This window comes from Polypterus senegalus, chromosome 11, assembly GCF_016835505.1.
Source record: "Polypterus senegalus isolate Bchr_013 chromosome 11, ASM1683550v1, whole genome shotgun sequence".
In the NCBI taxonomy this organism is placed as follows: Eukaryota; Metazoa; Chordata; class Cladistia; order Polypteriformes; family Polypteridae; genus Polypterus; species Polypterus senegalus.
In genome coordinates, this window is record NC_053164.1 from 73,450,567 (window position 1) to 73,477,615 (window position 27,049).

Here is a 27,049-nt window from a genome sequence, read left to right on the forward strand (position 1 = left end):
AGGGACAATCAGCCCCAAGAGTGCCGATCCTTCACGCTTCCTCTCGTACACTGGCTGACTGGCTCATCCTGCCTCTCCACCCATTGCTGTTCTCACTGCCCTCTGTTTCTGCTCCCTTTGTTCTTTCTGTTCCATGGAGGGTCATCTTATGCTGGCGCTCGTAATGGGGCTTAGATGTGAGACAGAGCTCCTTCCGCAGCAATAATGAGGCACCTGACTGATGTTTGCACTTCGTGGTGCATACTCAATCAGCCAGACGCCTCCATTATCCTTAGAGCGGAGTGTGATGGTGCACACCCAGCCCCCAAACCCCCACTGGAGCCTCCACGTCACAGGTCACAATTATTTATTTAAAATCTGCACAAAGCCACAGAGCATCTATCACAGGGCTAAACCGGAATTGTACTCAGAAAGTACCGTATATACTCACGTTTACTAAATCGATCATAAAATCAGACGGCGACTTACATACGGCCATTCAAAAATGCGACACACTGTTTTTTTTCTACATCTTTTAATCTCGCATCAGTTTCTCAGACACATCGAATTTTTTGCAGCAGCCCAGTTACCAATCGCTACTTCAACGACATTTAATTTAAAACCAGCTTTATATTTTCTTCTGATCAAACATTCCATCATAGATAAGGGATGCTCTTATGATAAAAATGTATAAGGGTGTGAGATACAAAAAACAGAAATCGGTGCAAATGTTGCTTTGGAATAGTTTGGGTATTAGCTTGTGGTCACGTAGGCACAATAGAGAGAAAGGTTAGGAGGACGCGCTGATGCGGCGCATTGCTGCACACTGTGCTCCGTGGTTACTCTCTCAGGTGGGTGTTAGCATATCATAATCTATTGGACCAATAGTGTGAGTTTTCTGCAGTTGACTTATACAACCGCCATTATAAAATACCAGAAATTACACGCTAAAATCAAGTCCCGCCTTATCCACAAATATATATGGTAAGTCTTTTAAAGCCAGAAATACATACAGTAGCTTTTACCCAATCTTGGAGAAAACAAAAATGAACTTGCTGACCTTTATATGGCCACGTCAATGATGTCACATGCTGCACCACTGCGGAGATATTGTCATGGTCACTACCAATACAACAGACAGAGAATGACAATACCCATGAGCAAAACAAGGTGACATTGTGTTATGACAGAATGTCAGAAATTGGTTTTTTTTTAGGCCTTAAAACCCCAAAAGAGATAGCTAGATGACCATAAAAACTTCCAGGAGGGGCAAACAAAATGAAAGAAGCCAATCACAAGACATGCATGTCAATTTAGTTTTGAGTGTAAGGCTTTCAAAAAGACCCTCGAAACAGCCCAGGATCTTCACTAGCCAGCCTAGAGATAACCAAGCCCCAACTACCACAGGCAGGCTTCAGTCTAAAATGGACCTTGACTGTATAAATATTCAAAATATGCTTTATATTCAGAAAATGTGTAAAATAATAGAACTATTAACAAGGATATTCATTGGAGAAGATCCAAAAACACACCAGACAGTGACTAGCACAGAAGGCAATGGCAGACCTCCGGAGCTGTGAAGTTACCGTTTTCTCAACTTGTTACAAAAAGGCAAACGAGGAGAAACAAGCAGATGAGGAGGCAAATTAGGCATAAATTGGCCTTCACTTAAGAAAACAGCCATAATGCAAATCAGAATGAAGATGGACATTCACTAATCCACTCCTAAATTGATGAAGCCATTGAAACAACAATCGACTGGCAGTGGATTATTGCAGTGGTCCTTAAGCTGAAGGCTAGACCCCCATGTGGCCCTACGTTTGTGTCACAGTCAATTTCTTCTTTAATTGGACTCCTGCCTTAATGAAGCAAGCTGTCATCTGCCAGTTTTCCAACCTTTTATATTCAATTTCTACTGACTGAAGCAAGAACTTATTATTGGTAATGGGTAAGAATTATTTGTTTGAGCTTTTTAATATTTTCTTCTATTGTAATTTTCCGGCCATTATTGACCAATAAACACACAAGTGGATAAGCACTGAAGCAGCTGCTCACTTTCAGCATTCAGTCTTCTTGTTTGCTTTCTGTGTTGCTCACCATTATTTGTCTGCATTTAGGATCCAGTTAAGAGCGTAGCAAAAAAAGTTAATTAAAAGAAAATGACAATGCAGGTTATTGCCAACATAAAGGAGCTGTTGTGTTCACTCACTGAGTAGCAGCACAATAAATAGTTTACAATAATAAAAGAGATGTGATAAAAATTTCTGTTTGGTTTTGGTGGTCTTCCTTCTGGCCCCTTCTAAAAGTGTAACAGTGGGAGTAGTGAAGGAACTTCCCCTAAATTAAGGAGGCGCTTTTCAATGCCGCCTCACCACATGAGTTTGTTTGCCAACTCTTCTTCTTTGCATCTGAGGTTGTCGCAGCACTTTTCCCAAGCATACTGTAAATGTAAAATAAAGAATGTAACAGTTGTAATAAGGAATGTTCAGTAATGAGTGGCTGCTGCCCTTAGCTGGTCCTTCATACCTCTGAATCTTACAAAATGGACCTCAGTCCAAACAGTCGGAGAGCCACTGCTTTATGTTCAAAGCCTGCAAAACAGATGAATGGGGATCTAAAATGACGTGCATGGAAGAGCTCACATCAAATGAAAATCGGGGTCTCAAGGCACGGACCACACCAGGACTGGGTACTAATCCACTTGAAAAAAAAGAACAGAACAGTCCCCCAATTACACAAAGCCACAAAAATGTTTTCCAAGTTACTTGTTTGGTTTTGTTTAAATCGGGTGCTCCTCCATCTAATACAGTGTGTGTCACTGGGAGAAAAAAACATTTAAAAATGTAAAGTTTGAAGGTGTGATTGTGAGAATCAGCATTTTAAGAGTACTGCTTAGCAAGCATCCAGGCTGACCAGATGACATGAAGGCACAAGCATGGAGGACAGTGGAGACGGCACCTCTGCACCCTGAGCCTTCTCTGCATGGGTGAGCGAATATCTTTGGGTAAAATGGTGGAAAGGCCTTCTTCTTAGACAGGTCGCCATGCCTCCGCCATTTAATTTGGTATATTAATCAGCCATAATGGTAGGCACAGACCAAACATGGTCTGCAGGTCATGCAAGAGCCCACGTGCAGGTAACTGCCTTTATTGAATATGCAGCAGACCATCAAATCAGTTGGTGGTGCGTCAACGTCCATTTGCAAAATGGAATGTAAAAGAGTTTCAAACAGAAAAAATATAATTCATAGATTCTGGCCATGTCTTCTGTTAATTAAGACCACTTCGCAGGGATCAATTTTTACTTTGACAATAAAGAGTCTTTATCTGTTGGTCAGTAACAAAAAAGCCAAATTAAATGCACTGTGATTCAATGTTCAATAAATTATGAAAACTTCCAGGAGGTGAATACTTTTTTTTAGGCACTTATAGGGGAAAAAAAGGGGTTAAGGTTATTTCCACACTAGTCAGGATATGCTAAACTGAAGTAGCGAGTCTTCAGCCGGGGTTTGAAAGCGGAGACTGAAGGGGCATCTCTTATTGTAGCAGGCAGACAATTCCACAGTTTAGGGGCCCTGTAACTAAAAGCTCGACCTCCCACTGTTACTTTGTTAATCCTTGGAATCCTAAGCAGACCAGCATCTTGAGATCTTAATGTGCGCTCTGGTTTGTAAGTCATGATAAGTTCAGACAAGTTAGCCGGACCTTAGCCATTTAATGCTTTATATGTTAAAAGGAGGACTTAGAAATCTGCCCTAAACTTAACCAGGAGCCAGTGTAAGGATTTAAGAACTGGAGTTATGTGTTCTTGTAATAATTCTTGAGCCAGCATTTTGGATTAACTGGAGGCGGTAAAGAACAGTTGGAACTGCCAGTGAACACCGCATGGCAGTAGTCAGTCCTACTAGAAATAAATGCATGAATTATCTATCCATCCATCCATCCTCTTTCGCTTATCCGGGGTCGGGTTGCGGGGGCAGCAGCTTAACAGTAGAATTACCAGAGCCTACAACAAAATCGTAAATCCATCCCACCTTAAATCGCTTCTTAAAACTCACCTCTCCGCATCTTTTGTTAATCTAAGTGTGCTGATAAAAGAAAAGCTGCAAGCAGCCAGCTATTTCATCCCCCACCGACTTCGAACGTGCACTTACTTCTCCCAGTCCATGCCTTGATTGATTTTCTGGGAGTGAAGTGAAGTTTTAGAGTGGAAATAATAGATCGTTATTTGGAACACACGCATTTCATGTCTGTTCCATTTCTACAGTAATCTGTGTAAACACAATGTTAAAACAGAAAAATGTTTTATATTCTAGTAGTAGATGACAAAATGTAGGCATAAACTATATAATGTATGAAGCCTTAAGTCCAAATATCAAAAGAAATATTTTCACAGAAGGTACAAATCTAACACAATAATTGCACTTTTATTCAAAAATATAACTGCAGAAACAAAAAGCCGCCTTAACATGCAACATCGACACTTGTTTATTATGACTGCCTCTGTGGCGCAATAGAATTAGCTGCTAACTGGGAATCAAAAGGTCACAAGTTCGATCCTGCACCTCTCCATTTTGAGAAGTAAACTGCTCTTAGTCTTACTATTTTAGAATAAAAACATACATTTGATTTCAGTCTGTAACAGCCGGTGTCATTTATGATACTTGTAAAGGTTAGCTTTGTTTTTTGTTTTTTTTTTTTTTGGCAGTTTTATTATCTCGGCCGCTTTCACGAGCCCAAATACACCCCATCCCCGCATCTGATACTGCTGACGCGCTGTAACAGAGGTAAACTCAGCTCCCTTCTACATCGGAGCAAGAATGCACATACCATTGCTTGCATACTAAAGTGTCAGCAGGCACTTTTCGTGGCATTACACACAGTTTTAAAGAGAGGTTTTTTAAATAATTTTTAACACTCTGTGTTCACGAAATTTGAAAGATATGTAGCTTTGTTGTTCTGCATCTGCGCTCCAGTTTTTGACACTCTAATTTAAGGGCTCGAGTATTTTCATTAAACCAGGGAGAGTTTCTATGTGCCTTGATCACTTTTGTTTTAAGGGGAGCCACTGTGTCCAGAGCATCTCTCAAGGTCACATTATAATGTGATGTTAACTGATCTAAATTGTTTTCCATGATTACGAATGACTTATAAATATAAATTTTGAATCTAAATGTCATACTGTCTTTGTTTTAATCTGAGTGTATTGGTAAAGGCAGAACCAAATTAAACATAAATTAAGAAGTGATCTGAAATAACTTCATTTAATGGAGTATTTAATTTTTGAATTTCAACTTTGTAAGTTACAATTAAATCCAATGAATGGTTATGATTAGGAGTTGGACCTTTTGACAATCTGTCTGATAAAATCGTACTGAATTTCCACATCAATGTGTACATTAACACCCCATCAACACTACACAATCATAATTTATAGCCAAATTAAATAAAAGGTTGACAACTTGAGTCATGAACAATGAATATGGCCCTGATGGTCTGTAGATTAGCACTACAATGGTGTTGGAATCCGAGTGCCCAGAAGGATGTGAAGTCACCTCAGTTTTTAGAAGTGATTTTCATTTTGTCACAATGAATTATTTCAAGGCCTCCTCCTCAACCAGAATCTCTAGACTTATGAAGGAACGAGTATCCATCTGGTGACGCCTCAGCTAGGGGAACAGTGTCACATTTACTAAGCCAGGTATTAAGTGAGAAGACACAAGTCAGATTTTGTATTAAATAAAATATAATTTACCAAAGCTGCATTACTTCCAAGAGAGAAAATGTGTAATAATCAACATTTAACATTGCATAGTCAGTTCTAAACTGGTGATATATGTTTTTAACTTAAATTAAGTTACTGTTGCAGGTGCTGCTTTTGGAGGATCTGTTTTTATCTCTTGCTCAGATTATACACCTCATTTTTTAATTATCAGCCAATTTAAGGTTTGCATCAAGACTACGGCCCACAACAAGGATTATGGGTAACTGCTACAGGATAGTAACAGGAGAGATAAACAGCCGCCTGTGATTTAAGATCACAAGACTGCAGTCTGGATGGAGCTCTAATCAGTCAGACAGGCAGTTTTATTACGGATAAAACAAAAAATCTCCTCAAGTTAGGATGAAGACCATCTCTCTTGAAAAATCCTGGCCTTTCCCAAAAAATCATTGCAACTTCTCTCAAAAATTATTATTTTATTTGCACACTAGGTTGCTAGACAACAGTGAAGGGAACACAATCTTCTATAATCTCCTCATTCTAATCTTTGTAAGGAACAGACACAATTAAACTCTGTCATTTTATTTTTACTTTAGTGCATACAGAAATGAAGTTCCCCTTTAATACCTCAGATTGCTGTAAACAATTATCATCAGTGCCGACATGCAAGCAATAAGTAAATACTTCATCGCTGGCAAGATGATCCAATTTAGCCTCAATGTCAGAGATCTTCGTCCTTGGGAGACATTTAACATTAACTGCTGGTTTAACATACTTTGGAATTCTAACATTCATTCACCCCGGTCTCACTGTTAACTAATCACCCTGTGACGCAAAATCAGAAGAAGCCTAATTGTCTACACAAACGAGTCTACTCGATTTTTGGTTTGCCAAATTACTATCAAGTTCCAAACACCAACTCGTGTATTTCCCCAAACAACTCTAAATTAAATAAGCACTTTTGGCAGGTGAAGCTGTCTGTATTGTCAAATTGTGTTTGGCACCGCGTTCATCTTTACCCCTTTAAGCACTTTGCTGAATCACTTGGAGACCGTCGGCTTTAAACTTTCACCACCCACCATGTGATCAACTGACTTCGCACTGTTGTTTATTTCTTTTAGTCAGATGTCTGCTTCACTCCACTTGAACTTGCCTGAGGATCTGATTAGCAAGTACCCTGGTAGTATTATATTAAATTTCCTTTCCAAAATTCCTTTAAAAACAATATCAAAGGCATCACAATCATAAAAGTACTGACATTTGTCATTGTAATTCAGAAATTGACATTACAGATAACGGTCCACAGTTCCTAGCTATGGAGTTCAAGAAATTTGCAAAAGATTGTGAATTTACTCAGGTAACCTACAATCCACAGCTGAACAAAATGCTGGAAACTACAGTGCAAATGCTGAAAAAGGCCAAAGATCCTCTAATGTCGCTTCTCAATTTCTGAAGCACTTCCTAAGAAAGTAATGAAAGGGCTGCCCCCAACATTACTCCAGTCTCAACTATTTTCCTGTCAGAAGTCTATTATAGCACCACCACCACCACAGGCTGAACAACAAAAACAAAATGAGCAATGTACACCTCAACATATACACAACACTCCCTGAAATGTGACTGGGCATACAGGTTCTTTGGTATGGCACAGTTCCTTGGCTTTTTTTTATGTTTAATTGCAGACTGTTCTTTCTGCACTAAAAAACAAATGTTCTCCACCTGACTCTATACTTTGTCTCACCAGCCCATTTTTCAATACACACCACAAGTGCAGAATCATAAGAGAAGTCCTGCAGACATGGTGTCACAGTCCAAGGTGATCAGAATGAAAATGAGACGGGACTGTTCTTGTACTGCTCCTGTGATGCTCACATTAATATCAGAGATGGGGTCCTCCTGTCTCCCAAACTGTGATCTGCCCGACAGAGTCCATTATCCAGGGCATCACAGGCTCATCCACCTGGATATCCCAGATCTTACCCCGTAACAGGCAATGCTGGATAGTGTTGATGGCACTCTCATGTACTGTAGATGTCCATATCCTTCTTTCTCCACCTCCCTCCACTTAATGTGGTTTATTCAGCCCCTCCACAGATTTTAAAGTGCTGCATTCCAATTTCATCAGCCCATTAATTTAGAGCCCCAATGACTTTATCTTTTAGTGGATCATTATAAATGTGGCCTTTCCTTTCTTACCCGATTTATCACCATGTTTATTGCTATCACTGTGAACTTGAAAACCTATTAGCCTTTCAAATTGGGAGCCACTTTCTCTCCTTTATTTCCTCTAATCATTCTATTTCTTTCTTCATTCTATTCTTTTTACATTTTGATTCACAAAAAACCTACATCATTTGTGGGACAATTGATCACAATTATCAAAGATATTTTCTTTTCTTACTGTTGTCAATGCCCTTTTATCATCGCACTTCTTACTTACTTTCATGTCACCCACATACTGTACAATCTCTGGCTGGTACGGTTATTCCCTGTATTTTTCTGTCCTTTCTTGAATCATTTTCTAATAGTTCCATGTAACAAACAAACTGTGCAATGATGTCCACTATCAGAAGTAGTAACTGAAACATATTTACTCAAGTCACCAACTTTTATCTTGATTAAACATTTTTGCATAAATTCCTTATCCACCGCAAAGTCTAGCGGAAGCTTGGGTCTCCAATTATTTTCTAAATATACTGTACATACTGTAGACTACTTTGTCACAACATGTAGTTATATGGCAGAGAACAGGACTGCACATTTCTTCATTAAAAGATACAAAGACAACCAGAAAGTCACTTGTGGCAGTCGCACAACAAACCAGCAAAGCTGCTGGACAAAGAGCACACCAGCACTATAAAGAGAGAAAACATTGCTCTATAATGACTGTCCAATAAAATTTTGATAAAGATTCTTATTTTGGTTTAATAAGATACACAACAAACACATTATCATAGTTTACTACATTAATGAAACAATCATCTACCATCCTGACTAGCTAGTGGCACTCTTAACATCTAACGGTGTGCTTTAAGCTCTTTTGGCTCTATAATTTCAATTTATCATCAACTTACTTTATAGCAGGGTAAAAAAAATACTGAATCCCACTGGGTTGAAATGATTTTGGCCACGGGTCAAAAAGATGGCAGTAAATAAGTGCACAGTTTAAGAGGCTACAGTAGACACTGTTTGGGAGTCTGCGGATATGACACTGAATGCTAAAGTAATGGGTTGCTATACGGCAGGAGGGTGTACAGTTTATTACTGGTGTGTTCTGGGTCGGAGATGATGGAAACGTCTTTCTTCAGGCAGTCCTTGTTATAAATGTCCCATCAGGACAGACAAATGGCTCCAGGGATGAGTTGTGACCACTCACCGGCCTCTTCTGCATTCTCAGAAAGTCAATGCGCGGTCTCTAAAAATCCAGGGTGCTTTTTGTTTTTTTTGTTTTGTACTGAAGGTCTCATCTTAGTAGTCAACAAATGGGCTGCATAATAAGAAAGCAACACATTTGCTGGAAAAAGAGCATTAAAATGTTAGGCTTACATATAATGTAAAACAAGCATGTTTTCCTGACAAATACATCATTCATTTTCTGAGACCAAATCTTTACAGGCGAGCACTGAACAAAGAAGAGCACCTAAAAGCTCCTTTATAAAGCAACGTTTCTAAAATTAGCAAGAACAAAACCACCCACTGAAAATACAGTAACTGTGTTCTACATAAAATTGTTACCTTTACACAGAAAATAAAATGCTAGTATTAGTTACCTTTCTGGTGCTGTCTTGAGGAGACAAACTCCTTCCCAACAAGAGACAGATGAATGGTGGCATAATGAAGTTCTCATTGCAGATTACTGTTCCTGACACTTGCCCAAAAATGTAACTTAATTCAACATACAGCAGAGAAACTGTGCTTACACATGGCAGGGGTAGTCCGTTTACCTCTTAATTAGGCTACGTGTTGATGGAATTATTTATTTATTTTTTTTATAGGAAAGATTAAATTGCTATGAACTGATCAATATAAAACAATGCATTTTAAAACATACAGAAAACAAGGAACATAACTGTTGAACTTGGTACTAATCATCTTATTAAACACCTTTACTGTGAATGGCTTTTAATATCAGAAACGAGGCTTGAACAGCAAGAAACACACCTGTAACATCTGAGGGAAAGACCAACTTAGGTTTGCTTCACGCCCTCCTGCTCAACAGGTAACCAGAAAAGTCTTCATGTTAATCACCGTCTTCAACAGAGAAACGACCGACCGCAAGCCGTTACTGCAAACACTTCCTCTGGTGTACTGCATGCTAATTATCTTGTAGATCTGTCAAGTATAAAGTTAACAAACATAATCCATCTTCAACCTTAAGCACCACCTACTTAGATATCCAGCACAGGTATGGATCTGGAAATCATAATTTAATCCATAATTGAAATACAAACTGGAGGCATCAGTGTCAAAAAGAACTTTATTTTTATTATGAAACTTCAAAAAGTACCATAAAACTGAAAACTCCCATAATGAACAAAAATACAATATCTAAAAAAATGAGATTACACTGTTCTAGTATATAACATTGAAAAAATAAGAACCAAAAATATATATTTAAATTCAAATGGCCACAGTTTCTAAACAAAGAAATGTGTATAAGCAGAAATTTCTTAAAACAAGTTAGTTGGCGAACAATAAACAGAAAATAAACTTAAAAGTGTGTGTGTGTGTGTGTGTGTGTAAGTATGTGTATGTGTGTAGTATACCTCCTACCAATCCCCAAAACTCAAAATACCAAGGTAAATGGAGAGTTATACGATTATTGGATTAATTTCACTGGCCCTTAAACAGCTGTCTTCTAACTACATTCTAGATGTTAGCATGAGAAGATGTACTATTAGTGAATGCACAGCAAGGTTAAAAGACAGCTACAATCAAATACAAGTTTAGGCAAGTCATGCTTAACATCAACAGAATGACAAACTAGACAATAAACCTCCATAAGCCTCGGATTCCTCACGACATCCATGAAGAAAAGTGTTAAAGGTCAGCACTCTTGAGATTGTCCCACAAATCTACCCTAAAACACCTTCATCCAAGCAACAAATATTTTGTGCTTCAGGTCATCTGTTTCAGAATAAATACTAGCAGCGACTCAACTGTGTCTCAGGGCCTCAATCTTAACTAAAGTATCCACAGTGGCGTTTCACTTTCATATACATACTGACTAATGGCTGTGGCTACGGATGACCCTTTGTAAGGAAGTGGCACGATTAGTCAAGAATTCTAAATTTAAAGGCTTATTTTAGCAGAAATGTACTTATATCTGTCTTTTTTTTTTTTTTAAATTATACTTCTTAATACCAATCCCACTTCACAAAACAAAAACAGGCTTTAGTATAACCGTCTCTGAGCTTTATGTATGACCCATTAGAACAACTAGCCAGCACGGTCTGAACTGCAAATGCTATGAGTTAAGGCCTTTAATAAAATTTGTAACACCTGAATAAACAAGGTAGAAATCACTTCTATTCACTTGAAAATTTGATTCAATGATTTCTGTGCATGTATGAGCAACATTTCAGAGCCATGACTGGCTGCAGATCAGAACGTGCACACACACAACACACACGCAAGTATTTCAATCAGACTAGACACAGCATTTAGAAATGGCATTCACACTCCCAACTTCTCACCACATTTGTTTCCCATTTGCACTTATACAAATAACTGAATTTGTTATGGTTTACAAAGTCAAAAATATACTAAAACATATTAAACAACTTGCAGAGGTTATAGATCGCTTCACTGGGTGGTATAGTGGGAGCCATTAATTATAAATTAGCATTATAAAATAGGTTGTATGATACATTTTTTAAAGAATTTCACAAAATTCATTATACAGAGTTTAAAAATACTAAGGAAAAATCAAAATTATAGTCATTTATACACACATGCAGAAACACATTGCCCGGGGGTTTAAGGTGTGGGCTGCTGAGAAAAGTAAAAATAAAAAATATTAATAAACTAAAGAAGGCTGATTATTACAGTATGAAAACTGAGGTGACTTTGGCCCCAAGAGCAATTCATCTAAGACATCCTGCATTTGGGTGAGCCGAGGTGTCAATTAAGGATGTAGGCCGCACCTTCAAAAAAAACCAGACACGTCAAACAACGTATTCAATATGATATGTTATTCTGGGGTCTGCTCCATTGCCCATGTAGGAATCAATATGCAGTTCCCGGGTTAAACAATTTTGCATGCAACTTAACTTTATTTGTAAATATTTAATTAGCAGTGTGTCTTTAAACACTAAAACTTTTCAAATTTACCATTTTAATCACTTAAACATATTTTCCATAGTGATGCGAACTCTCAAAATTTTTCAGTAAAAATCTTTAATATCAAAAAGACAGTAATATTAAAACATTATTTTTTGCTTTCAGACCTTGGAATGCTAACTAAAAATAATTTGGAGGTAAGATGATCCTTCACACCAGCTATGCATACTGTGTGTTAACGTAACAGTGTCCTGTTTGTGTAATTTTGTGATAGTCCTAACAAAACATGATGAGGAAATAAGACACACTAGATCATGTTTCTTTACAAGAAGGCCAGTCTCAGCGCCCACAGGCAGATCTAGACTCGACATCTTGCTGAGGCATTGAATGGGCACCAAGACCAGCATAGTCAGGCTAACGTCCCAGTGTGTTGAGGAATCCTTGACAGTATCATGAAGGAGGGGCATTCTGGTTCTGGTATATGGAGGCCTTGTCCTTCAGTAAATCCAAACATAGATGACAACTCCAGCTCCCTAAAATGGTAAACAAACAAATTAGTAACTTCCATTGTTTCTTCATTTTTTCATACTTTTGCATGTCAAAACAGGATTTTGGTGGTATTTGGTACAGTATTTTGTAATCCACTATACATGAACTTCACACTATATTGTTACGATTACTCAAAGCCCAAGTATAAGAGTTACATACTTTTACACATGTATGCCAGGATGTTACAGAGAGCAGATATCTGCTCATGTGAGCTAGCTTTCAAGGGAATTCAGTTGGTTTATAGATGTTGTAAAGATTTTCTATCTTTGCATTAAACATATATCCGGACAAATGACTAACCCACAGTAAAGGATACAACAGTCATTAAGGTCTTAATTATTAGGCAAATGGTATTATCCATGGAATTAATTTTATTGTTGAACAAAATGTACTCCGTCAATTTTATTAGATATCACACCTGAATGACATAACAATTAATACAATTTTTAGTGTTTTAAAAAATATGCAATATAGCCACTCTTCTTTTCAATAACTACCATGTGCCTTCCCTCCATGGAGTCTGCAACCACAGCCTCCCAAATGTTGCTCAAAGATAATTATCATCTTCCCTGCTGCAAATTTTACATTTGAGAAGGGTCGACAAGTTTTCAATAAGACCCAAGTCAGATGAGGATTATTATTTGGTCATCTTTAAGGCCTTTGCTGGCTAATCAAGCAGTGGAGTACTTGGATGCATGTGAAGGACTTCTGTGAGTGATACAGGGAGAAGTCAGTAGCATCCAAGAATTAACTCACAGGGAATTGATTTTCAGTTGATGATAGCAGTCCGCCTGACTTGAACAGGCACCCTGTGTCCATTAGTGGTCTAGCCACACACCCACACATCTAGCCCATAAAGGTTTTGAAAAAACAATCAGCTCTTTTTGGGGGCAAATTTTAATACCTCAACTTGTGAATCTTAGTGTTTCAGCACTCTTTACTGTCAGCTATGTCTCTGAGAACTAAACACCTTGTACCTCTGGATACTTCAGTTAGGCTACAGTTCTAAAATACAGGGAGGTAATGGGTTCCTGGTAGCTTCATGTTTCATTTTTTGCAAGTCTTTTGCAGTTAATGTAAACCTTTTCTTCTTCTTCACACGTTTTTTGCAAAGTTGCTTACTATCAGCAACAAAATTTTAGACTATTAAGTGGTGACCACTGGACGATCAAACACTTTCCTTACTGTTGCATACATCTGAAAGGCATTTTATAATTTCACTATTTAAGTGTCAGGTAAAAATCACTTTTTGGGCACATTTTATCCAAGGCAACAAAGTTGTCGAATAATTACGCACACCTTAAAATAAGGTATTAATCACTTTAATCCACATACTCCCTCATTAAACAATTAAATAGTACCCAAAAACAATTACATCCAATAAGCATTCAGGTTCATATAAAGAAAAAAAAAAATCCAGAAAATCCAGTTAACTTTGCTGATGTTAACAGAAATGTTAACAAAATAATTTGGTTTACATTTGTTTTCCTTTCCTCTGAAGTGTGGAGTTTTCTGTTACGTAATCTTAACTTCCTTTTTTAGTGTACCATTGCGGTAAGGGCCAGCATTCCATGTTCACCGGGCTCTGATACTCAGCAACACTACTCATACTATGTTACCAAGCTTGACTATTCTATTCATCTGTGATGAAAAAACTGAGTCTGAACCTGAAAGATATCTACAGTACTGATTTTATAGGTCACCAAAATGAGTTTCTTAATACTAAAATGTGAATTACAAGTGTCCAGTATTTGTGGCTTATGCGTTTCCTGTTTCAACATAAAACTAACATTTGTACTACTTGGCATCAATTCAACTAAATTTCTAATGCTACAAAATAGGAAGTACAGGATCAGTTCCCTTTCATACACCATACTCAAAATATGGCTCGCTGAAGTCAGTCACAACAGGATCTTGCATGAAAATGACCAAAAGTCAGCTGGCCTTCAACATCAAAGACGGAAGAAAGTATTTCCACTATGGAAGACCTGAAGAATGAAGGTGCAACCCAGTCACAGGGGATGCGCAAACCAGTGTGTTTCTTCGTGCCAGTCCCAAGCCCAGATAAATGGGGAGGGTTACACCAGGAAGGGCAACCAATGTAAAATTTTACCAGATCAATATGTGGGCAACAATATAGATTTCCATACCACATCGGTCGAGGGCTGGGTTATCAACAGCCACCACCAGTACTGTTAGCCAACAGGGTGCTAGCGGATATTGGGCTACTGTTGGCCGAAGGAGGGGAAGCCGACAAGGGAGACGTGTCCAGAGGCGGCAGGAGAAGAGGTAGGTAAAGACAGCGGACTAGAGGGTAGGAACTTTAAATGTTGGCAGAATGGCTGGTAAGGAGAAAGTTAGCCGATATGATGGAGAGAAGGAAGGTTGATATATTGTGTGTCCAAGAGACTAAATGGAAAGGGAGGTCAGGTGGATTGGAGGTGGATTCAGATTGTTCTATCATTATGTGGATGAGAAGAGAAATGGGGTAGGTGTTATTCTGAAGCAACAGTATATCAAGAGAGTTTTGGAGGTGAAAAGAGCGTCAGACAGAGTGATGATTATGAAGCTGGGTAGGCATGGTGTCAAGGAGTGGAATGAAGAAGGTTAGATGATAGTGGATTTTGCAAAAAGGATGGACATGGCTGTAGTGAATACATATTTTAAGCATAGAAAGGAACATAGGATGACGTACAAGAGTAGAGGAAGATGCAGACAGGTAGATCACATCCTATTCGGAAGGGTCAATATAAAGGAGACTGAAGACTGCAAAAGGGTGGCGGCAGGGGAAAAGTGTAGTTAGGCAGCATAGGATGGTGGTCTGTAGGATGACACTGGAGATCAAAAAGTGGAGTAGAGCGAGGGCAGAGCCAAGGATCAAAATGGTGGCAGTCAAAAAAAGGAAGACTGCAAGGTTGAGTTCAGGGAGGAGGTAAGACAGGCACTGGGTGGCAGAGTTATCAGAAAGCAGTAAGGGGGACAGCAAGAAAGGTGCTTGGCGTGGCATTTGGACAGAGGAAGGAGGAAAAGGAAACCTGGTGGTGGAATGGGGAAGTAAAGGAGAGTATACAGAGGAAGAGGTTGGCAAAGAAGAAATGGGATAGTCAGAGAGATGCAGAAAGTAGACAAAAGTACAAAGAGATAAGGCACAAGGTTAAGAGAGGTAGCGAAGGCTAAAGAAAAGGCGTATGAGGAGTTGTACGAGAGGTTAGACACTAAGAAGGGAGAAGAGGACCTGTTCCGATTGCCAGCCAGACAGACAGACCAAGATGAGAAAGATGTGCAACAGGTTAGGGTTATAAAGGATAAAGATGGAAATGTATTTAAGTGAGGACAGGGTGTTGAGCAGATGCGAAGAGTAGTTTGAGATGTTGATGAATGAAGAGAATGAGAGAAAGTGAGATGGTTAGATGATGTGGTGGTAATGAATCAGAAAGTGCAATGGATTAGGAAGGAGGAAGTAAGGACAGCTATGAAGAGGATGAAGAATGGAAAGGCCGTTGGTCCAGATGACATACCTATGGAAGCATAGATGTGTTTAGGAGAGATGGCAGTGGAGTTTTTAACCAGATTGTTTAATGCAATCTTGGAAAATGAGAGGATGTCCGGAGTGGAGAAGAAGTGCACTGGTACCAATTTTTAAGATTGGTGGGGGAAGAGAGAGCTATGGTAAACACAGGGGAATAAAATTGCAATAGCCACAGCATGAAGTTATGGGAAAGAGTAGTGGAAGCTAAGTTAAGAAGTGAGGTGATGACTAGCGAGCAGCAGTATGGCTTCACACCATTAAAGAGCTCCACAGATGCAATGTTTGCTCTGAGGATATTTGTGGAGAAGGCCAAAAGGAGTTGTATTGTGATTTTGTGGACATGGAGAAAGCATATGACAGGGTGCCTCGAAAGGAACTGTGGTATTGTATGAGGAAGTCTGGAGTGGCAGAGAAGTATGCAAGAGTGGTACAGGATATGTACAAGGTAAGTTTAACAGTGGTGAGGTCTGCGGTAGGAGTGACAGATGCATTCAAAGTGGAGGTGTGATTACATCAGGGAACAGCTCTAAGCACTTCATTTGCAATGGTGATGGACAGGTTGACAGACGGAATTAGACAGGGGTCCCTATGATATTTGCGGATGACATTGCGATTTGTAGTAAGAGTAGGGAGCAGGTTGAGGAGACCCTGGAAAGGTAGAGATATGTTCTAGAGCAGTGCTTCCCAAGCTCAGTCCTGGGGACACACTCTGGCTACAGGTTTTTGTACCGACCAGCTTCTGTTTTTAATTGGACTCCTGGGCTAATTAAGTGAACGGTTATTTCCCAAGTGCCGTGTCTTGCGAACAATATAGAAATTAGAAAACTAAGTTTGGTAAAAATTAAATAAATATATTCAGATAACCAAACAGTTATATGGGAATAGTGTTTTTTTCCCTTTTAACAATATTTTCATTCTACTTTTCCAGGTGTCCTAATTGTTTTAATTAATCCATTTACTAATTAGTGGTTCTGACGCTAAAATAGTTGCAGCCTTTGATTTTTCAGTGTTTGCCAGCATGTCTGCTCTGCTCCTTTTTAATTGTCATTAATAAGATAAAATGCAGGGGGAAAGACTGCACAGAGAAAGGTCAAAATATAATGAAATCAGCAAAAGAGAGTTAAGCACTAAAATCTATAGCAAAATTAGAAATATTTCTAAATGTCTTATAAAAATAAAAATCATACTACTGTGCTTTTCTGAATGTAGAATAAGAGGAAAAAAATACCAGCTAATTAAATGAGATCATTGTTATCGGGTGTTGTTACCGATTATGAATCTGATTGGAACAAAAACCTGCAGCCATAGTAGGTCCCCAGGACTGAGTTTGGGAAGCACTGCTCTAAAGAGGAGAAGAATGAAGGTCAGTAGGAACAAGAGAGAATACATGTGTGTAAATGAGAGGGAGGTCAGAGGAATGGTGAAGATGCAGGGAATAGAGCTGGCGAAGGTGGGTGAGTTTAAGTACTTGGATCAACAAGACAGAGTAACAGGGATTGTGGAATAGAGGTGAAAAAGAGAGTGCAGGCAGGTTGGAATGGGTGGAGAAGAGTGTCAGGAGTAATTTGTGACAGACAGGTATCAGCAATAGTGGAAGGGAAGGTCTACAGGACGGTAGTGAGACCAGCTATGTTATATGGGCTGGTGACTGTGGCACTGATCGGAAAGTAGGATAGGACAGATGTGGAGGTGGCAGATTTAAAGATGCTAAGATTTGCATTGGGTGTGATGAGGATGGACAGGATTAGGAACGAATACATTAGAAGGTCAGCTCAGGCTAAACAGTTTGGAGATAAAGTCAGAGAGGCGAGATTGCGTTGGTTTAGACATGTGCAGAGGAGAAATGCTGAGTACATTGGGAAAAGGATACTAAGGATAGAGCTGCCAGGCATGAGGAAAAGAGGATGGCCTAAGAGAAGGTTTATGGATGTGGTGAGTGAGGACATGCAGTTGGATGGGTGTAACAGAGCAAGATGTAGAGGACAGGAAGATATGGAAAATGATGATCCGCTGTGAAAACCCCTAATGGGAGCAGCCGGAAAAAAAGGAAGAAGAGTGAAGGTACACAAGATTGCAGCCAGTTCTGCAGCTGTGCCATCATTTGTGCTGGAATTGTCTTGGACCTGTTCAGAAAACGCTGGGTTCTCTCTCTTGCATATTTAGAAAATGTGCTTTTATTATAATAGCCACAAATTATTCAAATATATGCTTGATATTTAGCTCGTCCACAATATAACAAACTCAAATATGTGCTAAAACTCTAAAGAAAGTTATAAAACTAATTTTTTCATACTAATTTAATAATGCAAAACACTTGCATAAAGAATTATTTAAATGAATGGCATTTTCTTTTCTTGTGAATTTTGTGCTTCAGATGCTTGTCAAGCTTTTTTCCCCCCCTTCATGCCTGTTCTGTTCACTCACTAATGGGCCCACCTACAGTTATGCGGATTATGCTGAAACCTTTCTCATAGCCCATTGTTCTTTTTAATAACTTGCAATGACTTTAGGTTTATTCTCTCCAACACTGAAAAACACCTTTGTGATCACAAGCCACACTGCCACAAAGAAGTTGCATCAGATCTGTGCGCTACTACTTGTCTTCTAGTCTTGTCTAACAGAATGCTACTATTGTCAGTATTAATGCTTCTCACAGTTAAAATGCTCAATTTTTACAAAGTAATCAATTCTAATAATACCACCAATAGGTATAATAATCTGCCCTCCGATACTTGTCTGATCCCAAGATGTCAGAATGTGCATCATTGACTGTACAGATTGAGCTTTTTCTTTTCTTTTCTTTTTTTTTTTACTCATACACCATGACCATTTCAGTCAATTCTGGCCAATGTATTATGTGGCAGCACATTGCTTATTCACAATTTCACAATGTTTTAGGAACTGGAAGCATAATTGAACAAATCGTATGGAAATGGGTAGAGTACATCATACGTAAGCAGATTTGAATTTTCTATTAAATAAAAAAAATATACAGTCGACCCTTGATATACGACCGGCCTGACATGCGAACAACTTGATTTACGACCAAGATTTTTGTTTTGATTTACGACCAGCATCTTGCGTTACAACCTGATTGCGGTCACGTGTATCCGCTTGTGCGACTGTAAACAAACAAACAGCTGAGAGCGTTCGTAAGTGTCAATCGGAGCCCAGATACATGTGTTTGTGGACGTAATTTTGGTCAGTGCAGTGATTTATCTATATGTATAATTCACTAAGACCATGGCAAGCAAGGCGCATAATTGCTAAGGAAGGAAGAGAAGGTAACAAATGTAAAGAAAGCGATTGTTAAGGGATGTTAGCCAGCAGGCTGGCGCGGCACATGATGATGTCATCACGCTGAGTCAGCACCGGCTTGCTTTGGAGTGCATTATTACAGCAGTTCACAACACAGCCAGCTTTGAACTGAGTGCTCAACTACTGTCATTATTAACTTGAGAAACAGCGATCACAATCGAAACGAAGAAGGAAATTGTGCGGAAATATGAGAGTGGTGTTCGTGTGACCGATCTCACTAATATGTACAGCATGTCGAAATCCACCATCTCGACAATTTTACAAAGAAAAGATTTGCATAAGGAGGCTCCTTCTAAACAACCACCTTCTGTTTCATTCTCGTCCTCCTCCCGTCCTGCAGCCCAAAGATGTCAAATTAAATGGTGAGTACGGTATGAAATTGTTGTTTCTGGTAGGCTACGCACTTTTTATAACTTTTTGGTTAGTACATTAGAAAAATTATTGGTGTTTTGGTAAATTATGCACATTACACAACCCTTTTGTTATTATGAAAAGGTTAAGTAAGTGTTGCTGTGGGAGGTTCGGAGCGCATTATGGGTATTTCCATTATTTCTTATGGGAAAAATAGTCTTGACTTACAACCAACTTGAGTTACAACCAGCCCTCGCGAACGAATTGAGTTCGTAAGTCAAGGGTTCACTGTATATTAATACATTCTTGTCTTTCATGGTGCTGGAGAGGTGCAATGTGACAATACTACTACTACTGTATACAGTAATCCCTCCTCGATCGCGGGGGTTGCGTTCCAGAACCCCCCGCGATAGATGAAAATCCGCGAAGTAGAAACCATATGTTTGTAGTTATTTTTATATATTTTAAGCCCTTATAAACTCTCCCACACTGTTAACATTATTAGAGCCTTCTAGACATGAAATAACACCCTTTAGTCAAAAGTTTAAACTATGCTCCATGACAAGACAGAGATGACAGTTCTTTCTCACAATTAAAAGAATGCAAATAGATCTTTTCTTCAAAGGAGTGTCTGCATCAGGAGAAGAGAATTTAAGAGAGAGAGAGCGCGAGCGCTTGCAAAGAAAAGCAAACAATCAAAAAATCAATACGTGTCCTTTTAAGTTTGCCGAAGCACCGCAATAAAGTGGCATTTTTCAGAGGAGCGTCAGTATCTTCTAAGCAAACAGCCTCTGTGCAAACAGCACCTCTGCTCACACCCTCTCCGTCAGGCACAGAGAATGTCAGAGAGGGTGAGAGAGAGGCAGAGACAAGAAAATAATCAAGCAGTCAAAAGAATAATCAAGCATATCTTATAGCATTGAGGAGTTTTAGTTAATATGTAATACATGCTCTGATTGGGTAGCTTCTAAGCCATCTGCCAATAGCGTCCATTGTATGAAATCAACTAGGCAAACAAACTGAGGAAGCATGTACCATAAAATAAAAGACACAGTGTCCGCAGAAATCCGTGAACCAGCGAAAAATCCGTGATATATATTTAAAGATATGCTTACATTTAAAATCCGCGATAGAGTGAAGCCGCGAAAGTTGAAGCGCGATAGAGTGAAGCCGCGAAAGTTGAAGCGCGATATAGCGAGGGATTACTGTATACATTTTGTAAATGAATTAGTACACAATGATAAATCAGCAACACAAAAAGATTAATCCGAAAATAAATTCCACGGCAACCTTTTGAAACAATATCACATTGACAATCTGTATCTAATCCACTCTACAGAAACTTAAAACTGAATTTTTCATGAATTTGTGTTGGTTACATGTAATGTCAACTAACATACATTAGGTAGACTGGTTAACTGCATGACGGACTAAACCTTCAAGTGCAGTTGCACATGCTACATCTTTACCCAGATGCAAATATTTTTTAACAACAGCAAGAGATTCAAAGAATTTTAGTACATACAGTTAGTACTGTGGTTTACAGTTTTTAATTAGATGCCTGCTTAAAGTCAGTAGCATAAAAAGAACAAGCAATACATCAGGCAAGAGATCTTGAAGTTCTATGTTTCACAGGAGTTTTATATTTAACCAAAAGGATGAGCAAAAGTAAACCAATCTTGGTATCGGTCCCTGAAGACGACAGAGCACGATTTAACCATAAGCAATACCTTCCTTCCAAAAGAGAACACACTGGGTAGCCAGTGCAAAGAAACAGAGAGCTTGAAGTTCTGGATGAATGTGAAAGGCAAGCCTGTAACAAGTTATGGCATTTTGCCAAGCTGCTAACTCGATATATAATCTTTAAATTTTGACAATTGCCCTGTAATTGAAGCTTATTATAGGAGTCTGTGGATGAAATGAAGAAGTGAAAAAGATGTAAACTTAGAAATGTCTGTGAAAATGTCTGGCTGACATGAAGTTGGTTTCTGCCTTATGTTCACTGTTGCTTAGATAGGCACTTGTTTCTCATGACCAAGAGCAAACAGACTAGAAAATGGATGAACTAAGTGAATATATATGTTGTATGGAAGAGACTTCATATTTATTTACTGGTAAGTTGAGCTTAAGAGGAACCATAACAAACATGTACAAAAAAAGTACTTGTTCCACAGAATCACTACAAAGGTGATTTACAATAACTGCACGTGAGGATTTTTCATATTATGTTTATGTACAGAGAATAACAGTACAGCTTTGCTTAGTGCACACTTTAGACACAAAATGTATGTTTGAATATTGAGCTGCTTTTAAATTATGTTATGCAGTGTAACAATGGACTGTCAGGCGTTTTCACTTTTTCTCAGGTTTTTCATTGTTTTCTACAATGCCCTGTACCACACTTAGTGTATCCCAGTCTTATAACAGCATGCAAGTTGCACCATCATTGATGTCACAAAATGCTTTGGCAATGGGACAGTATAGGGTATAAAACACTTCTCTAGTAGAATGTGACAATAACAAAAAGGAGTGTGTCCTGTTGAACTGTGGACCTCTGCATGATGTCTTTACACAAAGAGAATTGTTGTGCTTTGCAAAAGCAGCCCAGAATAACAAATAAGGAGAACAGTTATGTTCATAATTGAACAGAAATACCATTCCCAATAATCAAATATGTTGTGTATAAATAGGTTTATACGGTCACTATTATCATCAGAGTATACAACACTTTAACATTAGCTGGAAATCTATCCACTACACAATGAATGTAGTATGTGAAAAATGCACACCTTCTGGGGGTTCAGACATTGGTGGGTTTAGGCAGTACATGTGATATCCACGGTCACAGTCATCACAGAACAGCAGCTGGTCCTAACATATATAAAGAAAGAAAGAAAGAAAGAGAGAGGGAAAAAAAAAACCAGGTCAAGTTGCAGGCAAGCACATGGTAATATTTTTTAAAGATTTTATAGTAGAATATAGTAGTTCCTAAAATAAATAGGCAAAATTTCAGCAGCTCACAACACTTGTTAAAAGATTTATTTGTGCTAATAGATGCATACTACAGATTCCTGCGCTCCTTGCTTTATAAATGAACGTGAAGGTGCTGCTGGTAACCTCCGAATGATCTCAGGTTTGTTATATAGTTTTATGCAAGCAGAAGTACATTGGAACAGATGAAATTCCATTCATTACAGGGGGGTCTTTATGGACTCGTACACTAATTTCTAATTAGACCCTCTAAGATAGAATATGAGAGAAACAAAAAGGCTAAATTTCAAAAAACAGCCTTGAAGCATTATCTAGCCATATTAAAAATAAACCACATTAAATTTGTTGGGATTGCTGCCATTTTCAATGAAATGACTACAAAAATAGTCATAGTAAAAAAAAAAAAATACAACAAAAGCAAACCTGGTGAAATGTCAGATCATATCATGTGTAGGATGCAAGGACATAAAAGTAGACATATGCAGTACTAATTGTGAAATTTAATTAAGAAGATTTTGTCAGAACATTTCTATTAACACCTAAGTAACAAAGTCAATGCTTACATCATTTTCAGAGGTCCCACAAATATTACAGCATTTGCATTCAATACACTGCCAACGATATGTCTTGACTGCTGCCATCATGACTGGAGTAAACTGAAGACAGGACGGGTGGCCTGTAAACAAAATATGCAAACATGAAATGCTCTGCACATTAGATACAATATATCATTGATAAAATATTTTAAAAAGTGCAAAATAAATCTGGATATTAAAAAAAAGAGCATACCTGTAATTGTTAAAAAATGAAAATATCTATAATAACATTTTTCAAAATAAGATCCACTCACCTGAACGTCCACAGTCGGAACAAGACACAAGTTCTTCAGCTTGTCCTGTCTTATGGTTGATTTTAGAGTCACCCAAGCAAAAGTCACAATAATTATTTGGAAGTGCCAAACCATCTGGACCCTTTTTAGCTGAAATAACATTAAACAGTAACTTTTCTGCAGTATTTTAATTATCCATCATTACATTAGCACTTGAGACAAGTTTCAGATCATTTACTTTGCCATTTAAGTACATAACAGACATATTTATACATAAGCTTTTACTGTAACATACACTTTATATTCAATATTTTGAAAAAGCTAAATGTCATTTTTCAGTTGTTATATACTGCTGTTTACATTCTAGGGCAGTCTGAGACACTCGTGGGAATAATGAATGTACCACAATATGCAAGTAACTGTACAGTGGAATTTGAAAGTTGGACAGCTCTGAGAGACAGATTATGTACCCCAAACAAATAACATGACTACTACTTAGGTAGCTGAGCAATGGAGAAAAAAAACCTGAGATCATTAACAGATTTAAAAGTAGATCAACGCGTTTCTTTTACAGAGCTCTCCTCAGAACTAGCCCTGGTAACTTGACAGGTTTGACTTTTGCCATATGGATGGGCTCCTGTGTGTGCCTTCCAACAACCAACGAGCATTTAGCTACAATTTCAATGGATACAATACAACCACAAGGAAAAAGGGAAACAAGCATTTTGGACTATGTAAACAGAAGACAGGCTGATTATCCAATGTCTCGTGTTTGTCATACAAGAATCAAATAAAATAAAAAAAAATAAATAAAAAAAGTGACAGGACTAATTTCACCCTCTTCATCTGCACTCGCATACCTGAAAATTATTCATACTGTCACCTACACTGTCAGGCAGCATGTTAACTAGCAGTTAAAAAGTCACAAGCTTGTGATACTTTGGAAAATTGAACCTGTGGCTGAAATATCATCAGCAAGTCATGTAACCAGTCATCTGATGCAATTCAAAGTCTTGGTATCTAACATTAGCAAAGCAAGAACACCAAGCAACTGTAGTCATTAAGTTTGACATACTCTCCTACTAGAAATTGTATAGTGTGCAGCTTCCTTGGACATATATAAAATTAGTTTGAGACTCTATGACCTTTATTAAATTGTTCCTTTGTGGGCTGTTAATAGAATGAGGATTTCTTAGGTCCTTATGGTGTGTGTTTGCACTTTTCTTACACAAGCAAAGAAGGTGCACCTCATCTGGCTATATACCACTGATAAATAATGCAAACATTAACACCTTTAGAAAGCAAAGAGCCCCCTCTGTCTTTCAGATGCTCTGTCCATCTTCTCTCTCAACAAACTGTACAACTATGTACAATCCTTCTATATAAAAGCAGTCGGGATTGTCCTTCCGTCCCGTGAGTGCTACGCAGGCGGGGAGTTTCACACATGCCCCGTCCATTTTGCAATGCACAATGGGATTTGTAGTTTCATTTTTCCAGGTAAAAGATGATTTTCTACTCCAGACTGTGCGATATCTTCTTCTTTCTTATTATATAAAAGCAGTCGGGATTGTCCTTCCGTCCCGTGAGTGGAAAGCGTAGCGGTATTCTGCTTATCACAGACTTACTACTTGCAGCTCGCGGGATGAGGCGACATGATGTGAGCAGAGTTCTGGTGCTCCCATCGTTCCCTTGCTTTTGTGTGCGATGCGCTGGAAAAATAGACAAAATTAAGTCTCTGGAAATAATGTTGATGGAGTACAAATGCCTCACCGCATAGTAAATATTGGGGGGGTTCAAAAGGGTGACCTTAATATAGAAAAAAAGTTTAAATTTCATCACAAAAACAACAGAAACTATGAGTATTAAAAGAATAGCGCTCAAATTCAATATAACCAAATTAATGAGTTTGTATAAAATATCAAATTGATCTACATATTGAATTGCCTTAAAAAGTGGTCGCCTTAAAAGGCGGGTGAGCCTAGTGCAACATAAAGCCTGTCACTGCTCAGACAATACGCCGCACACTGCATCAAATTGGTCTGCATGGCTGTTGTCCCAGAAGGAAGCCTCTTCTAAAGATGATTCACAAGAAAGCCCGCAAACAGTTTGCTGAAGACAAGCAGACTAAGAACTTGGATTACTGGAACCATGTCCTGTGGTCTGAGGAGACCAAGGTATACTTATTTGGTTCAGATGGTGTCAAGCGTGTGTGGCGGCAACCAGGCAAGGAATACAAAGACAAGTGTGTCTTGCCTACAGTCAAGCATGGTGGTGGGAGTGTCATGGTTTGGGGCTGCATGAGTGCTGCCGGCACTGGGAACTACAGTTCATTGAGGGAACTATGAATGCCAACATGTACTGTGACATACTGAAGCAGAGTATGATCCCCTCCCTTCGGAAATGGGCCGCAGGGCAGTATTCCAACATGATAATGACCCCAAACACACCTCCAAGATGATCACTGCCTTGCTAAAGACACTGAGGGTAAAGGTGATGGACTGACCAAGCATGTCTCCAGACCTAAACCATATTGAGCATCTGTGGGGCATCCTTTAAAACGGATGGTGGAGGAGCGCAAGGTCTCTAACATCCACCAGCTCCATAATGTTGCCATGGAGGAGAGGAAGAGGATTCCAGTGGCAACCTGTGAAGCTCTAGTGAACTCCATGCCAAAGAAAGTTAAGGCAGTGCTGGAAAATAATGGTGGCCACACAAAATATTGACACTTTGGGCACAATTTGGGCATTTTTCATTTATGGGTGCACTCACTTTTGTTGCCAGCGGTTTAGTCATTAATGGCTGTGTGTCAAGTTATTTTGAGGGGACAGCAAATTTACACTTTTATACAAGCTGTACACTGACTACTTTACATTGTATCAAAGTGTCATATCTTCAGTGCTGTCCCATGAAAAGATATAATAAAATATTTACAAAAATGTGAGGGGTGTACTCGCTTTTGTGAGATACTATTTTATATATATATATATATATATATATATATATATATATATATATATATATATATATACATATACATACACACACACACGAGGTGTGGCAGAAAAGTAATGAGACTGGCAACATTGCAAGCGATCTGGCAACGCTGCGCTGTTGTCCTTGATAGAGCACGTGTATCAGTACCCTCCCATAGCTCAGTGCGAGTTTCAACTCATTCCGTTAAGTGATTTTTGTGACTGCTATTAGCGAAGTTGTGTTTTTGGTTGTGCGTCACGCAAAATGGAACAGTGGAATTTGGAGCAACGTTGTGCCATTACATTTTGTGTTAAGCTTGGAGAATCGGCAAGTGTGACATTTGAAAAGTTAAAACAGGCCTATGGGGAACATTCTTTATTCCGAGCTCAAGATTTTCAGGGAGGCCTTCAACTTCGAAAACATTGAACGTGTGATATATGTGTGTGTGTGTGTGTGTGTTGTGCAAGCCAAGCAAAAATGTTTTAATATATTTTAACTTAAAAAAAACAAGCGAGGTCTTGCAATAC

The 27,049-nt window shown here is 38.6% G+C and overlaps 1 protein-coding gene across 2 annotated transcripts in view; it reads right to left on the reverse strand.

The window, feature by feature from the left end:
- Positions 1-10,508: 10,508 nt before the first annotated feature.
- The window catches only part of LOC120539194 (zinc finger protein ubi-d4), an 85,119-nt gene continuing 68,578 nt past the window's right edge, over positions 10,509-27,049 (reverse strand). For both annotated transcript variants that reach the window (XM_039769043.1, XM_039769042.1), the window contains exons 8-11: positions 23,571-23,699; positions 23,284-23,396; positions 22,519-22,600; positions 10,509-12,515 (exon numbers count right to left, since the gene is read on the reverse strand). In XM_039769043.1, coding sequence (XP_039624977.1) covers positions 12,433-12,515; positions 22,519-22,600; positions 23,284-23,396; positions 23,571-23,699 — 407 coding nt within the window. In that variant the 3' untranslated portion in view covers positions 10,509-12,432. The remainder of the gene's footprint in view (positions 12,516-22,518; positions 22,601-23,283; positions 23,397-23,570; positions 23,700-27,049) is intronic.